This window comes from Battus philenor, unplaced genomic scaffold (assembly GCF_028537555.1).
Source record: "Battus philenor isolate CCGP_79_NKW_IND1 unplaced genomic scaffold, ilBatPhil1.0.hap1 SCAF_6, whole genome shotgun sequence".
Taxonomy (NCBI): domain Eukaryota; kingdom Metazoa; phylum Arthropoda; class Insecta; order Lepidoptera; family Papilionidae; genus Battus; species Battus philenor.
The window spans coordinates 5,013,889-5,026,513 of NW_027181726.1; the positions used below are offsets into that span (position 1 = coordinate 5,013,889).

Consider the following 12,625-nt stretch of genomic DNA (forward strand, 5'->3'; position numbering starts at 1 on the left):
AAGGTTTTTGGGGTCGAAAGGTTCTTGAGTGGCAAACACGAGCCAGTAGACATGGCGTTGTTAAAACCCTCTATTAGATGTACCGACGACATAGATACGGTCGCGGGAAATCACAAGCCCAGGAGCGCAAGTCCAAATATAGTTGTGATCGATCGATCGTGACGATCTTTGTGTGAGACCTGTGCATTGCAGTATTGCTTCAAAATGAATTACTTTACCGTATTAAGTATATTATAAAAGTAGCCGTAAAAACTGTAACTGTTGTTAGTGGGTTCTTCTTAGGTCAGTGTCCGTTTGGAACCCTTGTAGCTTTAAGTTAAATGCTCTTATAGGGGAGTTAAATTTGATTCTAGTTGCTATTAAATTGGGCTCTTCAGATGTTTTGTTCACGGCATACACAAGTAGTTAAGTAAATGATCCTACTATGTAGTTAAAAATATGAATCTATGAAAAAATAAAAGTTTGATAGTAATTACAATAAAAATATTAAATGATTATTTTACTTACAGGATTGAAGTATAAAAGGCAATGAATATGACAATCTGTTCGCCGTAGCTACACGTCTACCACACCAAAGTCGCCTAGAAAGCCTCGAACATCTGACACGTTACATCTTGAGTGTAAGTTGCAAGTTTTAATTAAAATAAAAAAATAAACATTTATTAAACCACCTTATCTACCGATTACGCGTCTCCTGGTGACCTTTGAGGGTTCCAATACACTGAAAAGTATATACATAATTCAAAACAAATATTTCTACATTAAAACTCATAACAGTTCGTTATGATTTGGTTTATGTTACTTATATTATACATCGAGAATTGTTGCAATATTTTTTCTGTATAACAGATTTCCATTTATGCACTAACTAATCATCATATATCTGAAACCATAAAGAGTCAAGACTTGAAAGATGATAGATATATTTCTTTTATCAAGTAAAGGTTAGCTTAGGACGGATTTCACTGAATTATACCTACAATGGGATTATTAAGATTGCAAGCGTACTAGGGGCGGTTAGTATAACATTTTCTTGTATAATATATAGGAAAGTAAACTTAAAAGAAAAGATAGTTTAACGACAGGTAAGCGCAATGGTGCTGCGTTGGCTTGTCGTCTGTTGCGTGATGCTGTGCGCGAGACCTGTGCAGCTGCAGGGCACCCAGCAGTGTCCAGCGTCTAACACAATCACGCCGTGCAGCTGCACCGTGAAAAAGAATGGGCTTGATATACTATGCGAGTTTACGGAACAGCAACATATACAAAAGGTAAATTTTTACAACTCAGCACTTTGTCATAATTATTATTTTAAAACTAGAATTAATAACTTAAAACTACGATAATTACTTTACAATTACAAGTTTCGTTTATTTATATTCAGATGTAGACAAATCAAGATAATTTTTGGTTATTTTCACATCATGTCCTACGCTATTATATCAAATATTTACACTAGGTTTAGTCCAACTTTAAAAAGCGGTTAATCCAACTCTGTTTTTAGAGGCTCACCTGAGCAGCGTTAATAAAATTTCTAAACATTTTTTTGTCCAATGACCTTCAGTGCTTTAAGACAAAGATTTGCGATTAATGTGCGTCACCAATGATCACTTACAAGACGGGAACGTAGCCTGTCACTTTGGGCCACATTGGCAAGTTCACAGTTGCTTCACAGTCTGTGATCGTAATTAAATGAGATGATCCGTAGAAAAAAAAAACTAACAAATCCTAGCGGATTAGCAATTTTAAGACGCAGTAGGCAAGCCAAGTGTCCTTAAGGAAATCTATGGAGGAGACCTATATCCAGCTGTGGATGTCCCACGGATTATATGATGATCAAGTCTAACAAATTTATTGACATTTTAGTATAACTAGTATTTGTTGCAAAAAATTTAAATTAATTCAATTTCAGGCCATGAACACGCTGCGATCTAAACCCATGATAATTTTCTACTTGAAACTCCGCCACAACAACTTAGCGAAGCTTCCGTCGTATATCTTCCTGGGTCTCGACATACGTCACCTCACAGTGCATAACAGCAGCTTAGCCGTGATTGAAGATTCGTCGCTGAGTTCTATTGGTGAATAAGTTTTTTCTATCTTCATAATCGTTTGAAATGTTCATTTGGTCTTATTTTTACATCAAAGTAATACATCAATTCTTCTTAAGTTATTAATAAATTAAATAGTTTTGACTAAGTTATAAGATAAATTGAAGAACGAAAATAACTTTCAAATGACATCCCCATTTACATGAAGATGGTCATCATCTCCAGCAATAGAAACATATTAAAATATCATTAAAAACTTTTTATATTATACATTGCAATTTTTATGTTTTGAGTTGTCTGCCAGTGATTTTAATAATTTTTAAATCACGTTAACCATATCACGAGTTAAAGACTAAAAACATTCACAGGAAACAAATTAACGCAACTCGATGTCTCCCAGAACAGTTTGGCAACAATACCAACGTCGTCGTTCACGCATCTAAATCACTTGTTGATTCTAAACATGAATCATAATAAGGTAATATTATTGCTTTTAATTTAATTAATGCCTTTGTACTAGTTAATGATTCTCTTATTGAAATTAATTAGATTCAATAAAGTAACAACAGTTCTATTATAATAATATTATCCATAAATAACTTTTTATTATCGTCCTTGCTTTTTACTATTAATGTATTAAAATTTCATGCACAATCGCATTTTAAATGTCACTGTGTTGGGGAATAATCCCAACACTCTTGCATGTAACTAATGTCCTTCGGTCACGAAGTAATTTAGAATAATTTATTGTCTGTGGTCCACTTTTATGTGAAAAGTATTTTTAATTTTTATACAAAATTATTATAACAGTGTTTCAAGAAATATTACGAATATGGAAAAATAAGTTTATCATTAACATTTTATAAGATAAAAATGATACTTCGTAATGTACATTTTTTATTATTTCATTTATTTATTCACTGAGGATCATACATAATACCAATTAAGTACATCATCAGAAGAATGCCAGAATAGCCCATTTTGAAAGAAACCAGAATCAGATTGAGCTGCCCTATAATAACATTACCCACCTTATAGTTTCGAGGGCTCAAAACGCACCCAAATTTGAGAAGAGCCTACAACAAACTGTGTTGGTTTTTTTTTGTAGTAACATAAATTATATAATCAATGCATTAGAATAGAAATTTATTCTTGTTTAATAAATTTCTTCACGTTCTTACAAGATGATTCAGAGACATGCTTTGTGTGGCGTGTTATAATACACAGTTTCCCACAAATGACATAACCTTTTGACAATATAACTTTTCTTACTGTGTCCGTCATTTTTGGTTTGTAGGTAACTGCGGTACATAATAGAGCTTTTATCGGTCTTGATACTCTAGAGATATTAACTCTTTATGAGAACAGGATATCAGTCGTAGACGCCGAGGCTTTTAAAGGCTTGGAAAAGTAAGTACATTTTGTTCTTTACTCAACAGAAAATTGACTCGAAAGTGTTACTTTAGAGTTCAATCTGGGTTCGTACTTTAAAATTTTGTAAATTTCTCAAAAAAAAAAGATTCTTATACTTACTTTTTTAATTACAGAAAGCTAAAACGATTAAATATTGGTGGTAACGAATTAACAGCAGTACCTCAGAAAGCTTTGGCTCTGCTTGAAAATCTAAAAAAGCTTGAAATGCAGGAGAATCGTATTACAACGATCACAGAGGGCGATTTTGCAGGTATTTAATAACATAGTACTAGGTTACGTAATAATAACAATACAACAAAACTGGTAACAATAACGGCTTCTAAACATATAAATCTACTTACAGGGCTACGTAACTTGGATTCTTTAGGACTTGCTCACAACCAACTTCGCGAAGTGCCGGCTCAAGTTTTCTCACATTTGTCATTCCTTAACTCTTTGGAATTGGAGGGCAATCAAATACAGAGGATTGATGAAAAAGCCTTTGCAGGTCTAGAAGGTTAATATTTTTATTGTATATTTTTTAATAAAATATTATGAATATTTGTTGCAGAGTTAATTATTATTATTAAAATTACAAAATATAGTTATGTGTAGTCGTAGTCCCCGCGTATAACCTAACATCTTTCATTGGATATTCAATGAAAGATGTTATTACGTATGTAAAAAATTGTTCGTTCGTTGTATATTAATTGTATTTATATTGGCAGCATTGAAAATAATCGTTCTTAAATAGGGCAAATGACATTACATAGCGAACTCTCTAGAAGTGTATCTTATTGCATAGCCAAAATTTCTGTAACGTTTTTAAATTTCTGTTATCATATTATAGCATTGAACCTTTATGTGAAAGTCTCGATTTTGTTCACAGAAAATCTTCAATATTTGCGTCTCGGGGACAATCGTCTGCACGATATACCTTCTGAAGCTCTACGTCCTCTGCATCGCTTGCGGCATTTGGATTTGCGTTCAAATAACATTACTTACATAAGTGAAGACGCGTTCACGGGCTACGGGGACTCTATAACTTTCCTGAATTTGCAAAAAAATATGTAAGTTTCAAAACTTTGATATGTAAATATTTTTATACTCTCTTTTCTATTGAATGCGCTTGGCTGTTTTTATATGGAATGCTTGTTCTTAAATTATCTCAAGATTATTTGTCGTCAAAAGTCGTGATAATAATGTCATGAAGCAAGATACGCGGCGTATCAAATGGCACGTTGTTTGTTGTGGCGGCGTTTGTCCAACCACCGTTTCTGTTGAGGCGGCATTTCTCGAAATGCGTCATCTGTTGCGGCTGTGCTCTTTAAGGCGAATCGCATGTCAAACAAGACGGTTGTTCAAAGGGAGTCGGCTTTGCTTAAAACTTGCCTTTGATTGAGGCCCGTGGGTTAACTGTTGTTCGAAGCAAATGTAGTAATTACAGTTTCAAATGTTAAACCAAAGACAATTAATTTGATATCGCATTTTCCTAATAACTTTAAGTTTTATAAGTTAGCCTTACTATTAGTCTTTTCAGCTTAACAGCCTTGTAGGCCCAATTTACTGGGATTCTAACTTGCGAGCCATGATGTTTACTTCTCGAAGAGATATATCGAAGTCTTCTTTGACCACCATCACCGTTTGTACATTATGATTTATCGAAGATCCGAATTATAATTTTAAATAAAAATTATTATTACGGAACTAATAAAAACGTTGCAAAACTTTACAGTCTATTTTCGATTAAAAATTATCAGCTGTGTACAAGCATATTTTTGACTTTAATAAATTACACTTAATGTAATAAACATGAAGTGTAATTAATGTTATAAATATTTCTTAATGTTAACAAAATTTATCGAAATACAGTTTTTAATATAGCCTTGTAACGCGGTTGGAATATTAAATGGTTTAATTTGGTTCAATTACACTGTGTGTAGGGAAATGCTTGTTAACATATTAAACTAAAAAAGTCATGTTCAAAAGCATAATTATTTTAGAAAGTCAAAAGATTTTCATATTAGTAATAGTACATTAATTTCACATAATACACAAAATTAGGATTAAAGTAACATTAATCAAACTAATGTACTAATTATATTAATAATCTAGACTAAATATATAATTAAAGTAAAATAGTAGGATATCATTACAACAGCACATGCGTTCATGTGTGTGAATAGCACATGTGTGCCAGTTTGTATGCAGGTGTGCAAGTGGACCTTGGCCTTAAATTGAATAAACTGCAATTATTTTAAATCTTCTTTAACATTAAAATGAAATAGCAATACATTTATAATGAGTGACTTTACTTGCTTGTCAACAGGATTCATCAATTGCCAACGATGGGTTTCGATAATCTTAATTCTTTGGAGACTTTGAATCTGCAGAATAATAAACTGCAACATATTCCTGAAGAGATAATGGAACCTATTCTTGATACTTTACGCGTTGTGGACATTATGGGTTAGTATTTGTCATGAGTAGTGTTGGAAATTTTCATCAATTAAGGTACAAGAACAAATACATTTTAACTCTCTGATTAATGTATTATTTACGAGTGACCATAACAACTATTAACTGTTTTTTGAATTAAAAGCCCATTTCACGTTTCAGATAATCCATTAATTTGCGACTGCGAACTGGCGTGGTATGAATCATGGTTAGCGGGCTTAAGGGATAGGGACGACGAGATGATGCAAAAGAAACGAACCGTCTGCACTATGGTCAATGAGCATCGCGAGTATAGCGTTGCTAAAATGCCGCTTGAGAAGATGAGTTGTAAGAGGAAACCAGCGTATGGACGAACTTCAGATGGGATCAAGTCTTACCCTGTCATTGCGACGAATGCGTTAGCTGTTATTGCCGCCAGATGGCTCTAGAAATTAAAATATATTTGGTAAAGTGATTTAAGTTAACCCTTTTAATTTAATGCGAAACGTCAATCGTGAGCTAACTGTGGCCGGATAGCCAGATTGAACGTCATCGCTATTATATTCTGTTAAAAACTTTATAATGTGATGAATTTGTGCAATAAACTACGATACATATCAATTTCGGGCTGAGTAGATCAAAAATTAGTAATATATGAGAGCGGATAACGTGATAAGTAAAAGTGGAAATGGTTTTTGAAAGGTCTTGTAAATTAGTGTTATACACTAAGTATAATATAAAATCTACTGTACGTATGCCTTACTGTAGTGTAACAGCGGTAAAAAAAATAAAGGAAACTTATATTAAGAATGAGAAGGCATTAAAATGATTATAATGCAGCTGAATTGGAAATGAAAGTAAATTTGCTATTAAATGTAATCTTTGTCTGAATGCCGAGCACAACATTCTTATTTCAAACAGTACCTTAAATTTAAAACGAAACTTGTTATATTTTTTATCATTTACTCCTTACCTTTACAATGTATTTGTATCTACGTGTATGTCCTATATAAGCTTTTGCGCGTTTACCATGTTGACTATTATCATATAGTAAATTATATTCTATATTAGTAAGCAAGCGGGGTTCGATAATTGTTTATACTGAAACAATTATGAAGGAATAAAAGATTATTTCTTAACATTATCTTCAAATAATGCTACCTCTGGTTTAGTATTTTATGATTTAGCTTTATTGTGCAATGTCTTGTCTTGTTAATAATGATTAAAGCCCCAGAATGTTTGATTCGTGTAGTTTAGAAGTAGTCGAGTAAGTGTTAGATTATATTATTGATTAAAGACGTGCTGTTAATATTATTATATCTGTAGGATTTTCAACACTCGACTGTAAATAGTTCTGTAATAACGGAAGGTCGAGTTGTTCTTTTACTACACTTATGTTGTTTTTAATTTTCCCGCTTATATATTTATTTAGTTATTTTTATTCGTAGACTTTTGAATTTTATTTAGTATAATTTGACATATATTTTTCAAATTTTATTTCAATTTAATTGATATTAATAGCATAGTAATAAATGTGACTTTAAACATCTTTTGCTCTTTATGCGCATTTATTAATTATTCTATTTTCGATCATTTTTATTTATAATCTATATTTTATGACGTAAGTATAGTCATCTAACATTCTATCGACCTGCATTTTAAATTCTCAGCACTGTCACCTTCTGTTAATAATTCGTAATGAATTGAGCTTGCGTTTATACTGAGTGTATTCGAAATGGAACTTATGCAAGTGATAAAATTGGAACATAAAACATATCCCCTAGTCTGATGTAAGTCGTATATTCAAATATATTGTTGTTATATAGATATACATTTGGCGCGACAGTCACTATTTTGTCTTCGCTAATATTTGAGATTTCAATTTACGACATCTTAATACTTATATGTGTGATTGTATGTAAATATTGATAACTAAATAAATGTTTGCCGTGTGACAGACGCGAGATTGAATATTTAATCTTCGATTTTAAATCAGGGTTGTATTCCATGTTAACACGGCGACACATTTATAAATATTTTATAGTGATGTTTCAATGTATCAATTAAGAGTTTGTAATGAAAAAAAAAAAAAACTACAGCATACTTCATCATTTTAAAATTTACGTAGACGTGCTAAGGTTAAATTATAAAATAATAACAAATATAAAATAATGTTGTTATTCTATAATTAAATATTGAATATCAGAGTCGAGAAACCTGATTAATTAAGAGAATTTCACTAATCAATTCTATGTTTCTATCGATGTTATTATAAATGTGGTGTTTGTGACGATTATATAATAAATGTTTAGCTTCACAAGTGTCCAAGATTTGACGCAAAATAAATCTTTAGGATTTCCAAACAGAAAGCATGTAACTGAAATCCTTCTAGAACTCTGATGTATAAGTATTCAGGTTTGATTTATGTATAATTTTCAAAGTGTGCACAAATGCAGAGCTGCAAAAGTTCTTGTGTCAAAAATGTTATATAAAGGTGTATTACTATCAGATGATGACACAATTAAAAATAAAAGACCTATAGAAACTATCTCAATAGATATTTACGCATGAAAAACAAACTTTGTCCTGTATTTTGAAATATAATACGATGGTACGATTGCTATGAGAGAATTCCAAGGAACCATATTAAACATATCGATAATACGAGAGAATGTATTTTAAAGGTTTTATTCACTATTTTTAGCTATTCGCATATCTATTAGGCTATTGTAGTTGCATCTATCTATTGTTGTGTACTAAATATACTAATGGTAAATCGATATTTGTTGTTAAAGTAGATATTCTGATATTATGATGTTGTTTAAAATAATCAGTGTTAAAATATATGTGCTTATACCTTATGCGTTTGTAATGTCATGTTAGCATATCATTATCAAAACTAACATTAATCAAATGCTTGTGTATACTCTATGGATCGGATTATTGGATGTTTTCAATTCTAGCTAATTGTCAATGTGAAACATGGATATTATGTAACATCGGTTTATAGTCACATTTATTATAGTAAAGTAGGTACTCTAATTCTATGGATACGATTTCACTGTAAAGATGTATTAAATTTTGTTTGAAATTAAAAACAGAAAACTAATCACTTGAGTTTTATTACCTATACACTTTAATTTAACTTCTTCTTCAAAGTAATTTACTTACCATTGATCGATACAATATTTACTTAATTTGAACAAAATAATTTGGTCTAATAAACATTTTGAAAATTTTTAGAGTTAAAATAAACTTACATTCAAAAATTAAAGATGCCATGACTGCTCTCACTATGCCGGAACAGTGAAAAATGAAACACAATCGAAAAGCATAGGTTTTTTTTCCATACTCGTTTATAAAATATTTCGCAGTGGTTTTTTCTAGTTTCAAATATATCTATAGAGGAATATACCATAATCAATTCACTTAGCAGACGTGTTGGCTATCGTAGAATGGTATTATGATACGCACAGGACGCTGCTGCCCATTTTTTGAAAAATTGTTTGTGAGCAGTAGAAATTCTATATAATTATTGCACAAAGTTTTAATTATTTACGATTCACAGGAAATGATCCCGCTACCTAAGATCCCAAGTCTCAGTCCTTTACCTCTAGACTACCACTGCTCAATAAATTATTAATTATTATGTAAACGAAAGAAAGTCATGAAACTAGTAAAATGAATCACATAAAAATTCGCTATGCTCCTGTCATAGATAGTCTACACTCTCTGCAAAGAGGATTAAACTTTATGAAGCAAAAAATGTGTTGCACATTTTTCACAGTGGATTTTTCAGGCACACTAACGAAGTGGGTCGTTTCCTAGTTTTTAATACGTACAGCAATAAATTGGAGTCTTTCGTGTCCGAAAATGACATGGGTAAAGTTTATTGAAGAGTCGTCAAGATTATTTAGGTCGGTATAGCCAATACATGTTATAACTAGACTATATTAAGAAGGAAGGCTACATAAAATCAGTTAGGATAGCAAGCAATATAAATCGTACGCGTTAAGAATGTAGTGAATTATATTTGTTAGTCGGCTTCATCAAATTACTTGTAATTCGAAAAACAGATATAACGCTGACGACCGGCTAACTTAACAAGTTGAAAGCCTACTTTCAAACCTAATAACGTGAATGAACTATAGTCTATAACATCGTAATATATTAACTAATACAAACAGTGAAATTTAGAAAACATTTTATTTTTTCGATTACTCATACATATCTTGTAATCCATATGTTACGTATGTAGAAATATAAGTTATTGGTTTCCCTTTCGATTTGAAATTTCTCTTCTATTCCATATTCGTTTTTAAGTATATATAAGTAATCTGACTTTGTTATTATAATGGTCATAACATAACAAGAGTGCATACACAAATACAGATATAAATATATTTATTATTTACTTTAATATTGTTGAAATGAAATTAAAAATCAAAGTAGTATACTTTTTTAATGATTACGCGTATAATACATAACATGATGTTAATATAATCTTGACACGATGTTTTACTTTTAATTCAATTCGTTCCAGCATATAACACGGTAAATACAGGTTAATTAATCGACACAGTTTTAACGTGACGTCATGTGATATTCATTAATTACATGTGTTTTTTTTACTGTTTTGCTCACGTTATAAAGACGGGGTAAAGTATGCAAATCATATTTTATTACCGTCCTGTTTTATAATATAACTACCTTAGACCTTTTCACAGACCAGTTGTGTGTTCTCTTAAGTGTAAATGTAATGTATTTCTTATTATTGGTACACGAGTATCTCATTTACTTTACGATGTCATCTACATTCATAAACTTGGAGATTGCAGCGAAGCGTCATTTTCCGCTTGGCCAACCTAAAAGACAATTTCACAGACACTTATTGAAGGTTTACTTTTGAACGCAACGACCATGTATAAACCATTTGATTGGTTATAAAGATAGCCCGGCGGGAAATAATACTTCACTAAATATTTACATGAGCTGACTAAAATCCAGTATTGCAGACATATAAAAACAATAATATAACAAGGAAATGTCTTAGAATCAATAGCAATAGTTACAACGTAATCTTGCAACGCGGTAACGCTACCAAATAACATACATAAACAAATATAAAATTGTAAATTATTTTATAATTATAAATTAATTAAAACACTGCAAACATGAGTTATTTAAATGTAATTAATTGAACTAATTTTAAGTACACGCTTTGTAAGTACTGATAAAATTCAGTGAATACCATTTTAATGGATCGATTTAATAAAGGGTTGTATTTGTTTTGCTTGTAAACGAATAGTTTAAAAATTAATATAGTAGGTCAAATTAATTTAGATTTTATAACCAAAACAGATCATTCTAATTCATCGTTATCATAATGATTTTAGTTGTAAGGCATATACTCGGTTGCACCTTCATGCTTTGAATTGAAATTTTTCTTTGGTTTAAAATTCAAGTATTGAGAAATTTTTGTATTGTTATTTATTTCTCGGTGATTTTAATTTCTTTAAATACAGGCGCTATTTACACATATAAGAAAAGATGTTTAAAATTATTCAGAGACGAAATCGAATTACTATTTCTTTAAAAAATTATTTATAATCTATCGACGACGTTTCAGCCCAAAGGCCTCCCACAAAGATTTTTTACATATACCACTATCGCCACACTTGACTGGCGGTCTGGCGATCGTACGCTGAGGACGCTGCTGCCTATCCTCTAGAAATTAATTTGTGAATAGCGGCAATCATTTGTAATTATGTACAGAGTGTGAATTATATAACATTGTTTCGCGAAAATCGGACCACGCCCTTTAATTGCAAGTCCAAGTTCTCTACAGATGGGGTACCACTGTTCGTTTCAGTTATTATCTATACATAAAATTATTAAAGAGACCTATACTTTAAAATAATTAACATTATATAATATAATTATATTAATATTTAGCCGTAGAACCTCCACTGTTGGACATAAGCCACTTCCATAAATTTTCAATAAGACCGATTCGAAGCGTTCTGAATCCAACGTTAACCATTATTTTTGTGCCTGATTAACTTAAAATAGTGCAAGCTGTTAACTATTTCTTTGAAATTTTGTTAAAGACGTTAAATTTATTTTTAACATGTTTTTCAGGGACAAGTATGTTTGATTTAATGATTATATAACAAAAAATAAAAAAAAAACAAATAAAGACATAAAATTATACACATACGAAAAAAATTTTGACGTGTACACAAAAGTGATATACGTACGTATTTCATAACTGACCTGAAAGAATTAACAATATTTCTAGGATAATCTACACGTATCGACTAAAGTAGAAAAAAATATACTATCAGAATTTTAACTCCAATACTTAGTACGGCCCCATAAACTTTATTTTATGGGGAGTAATAATTCTATTCTGAACTTTTAACACCCTATAAAAGAAACAAGATTGTTCAGTTGATAACATTAAGCCGTCTTACTCTCAGTAATATATAAGAAGTTTTCCGTGATAAAAAGATTACTTCCTGGTAAGCTCTTCCATGTTCCCTTTTAATGTTTCTAATCTCAACTCTCCTAGTAAATTAACAATTTATTAATACGTTACTGTATAAAGGTATAAATAACTTTAGTACTTAATTACCATTTATACTATAAATTAAGCCAATAAATAAAAAAATGTATTTTATTATTAATATATTAGCATACTGTAATAAAAAGATTTTTATAAAATG

At 30.9% G+C, this 12,625-nt stretch overlaps 1 protein-coding gene across 1 annotated transcript; it reads left to right on the forward strand.

Moving 5' to 3' along the window:
- The first annotated feature begins 518 nt into the window (after positions 1–518).
- On the forward strand, positions 519–6,722 carry LOC137930530 (leucine-rich repeat-containing protein 15). Its single transcript, XM_068773809.1, has 10 exons — positions 519–620; positions 1,075–1,268; positions 1,910–2,078; positions 2,417–2,526; positions 3,346–3,458; positions 3,596–3,732; positions 3,826–3,978; positions 4,351–4,531; positions 5,791–5,930; positions 6,081–6,722. The coding sequence occupies exons 2-10, from the start codon at positions 1,095–1,097 to the stop codon at positions 6,344–6,346; spliced, it is 1,443 nt and encodes a 480-aa protein (XP_068629910.1). The 5' UTR covers positions 519–620; positions 1,075–1,094; the 3' UTR covers positions 6,347–6,722.
- Positions 6,723–12,625: the final 5,903 nt, after the last annotated feature.

Excerpts from the sequence above, each read along its gene's own strand:
- LOC137930530 (XM_068773809.1), top strand. The coding sequence starts at position 1,095 with ATGGTGCTGCGTTGGCTTGTCGTCTGTTGCGTGATGCTGTGCGCGAGA. Across the intron at positions 3,979-4,350 it reads AGCCTTTGCAGGTCTAGAAG|AAAATCTTCAATATTTGCGT; the intron begins GTTAATATTTTT and ends TTTTGTTCACAG. Across the intron at positions 4,532-5,790 it reads CTGAATTTGCAAAAAAATAT|GATTCATCAATTGCCAACGA; the intron begins GTAAGTTTCAAA and ends GCTTGTCAACAG.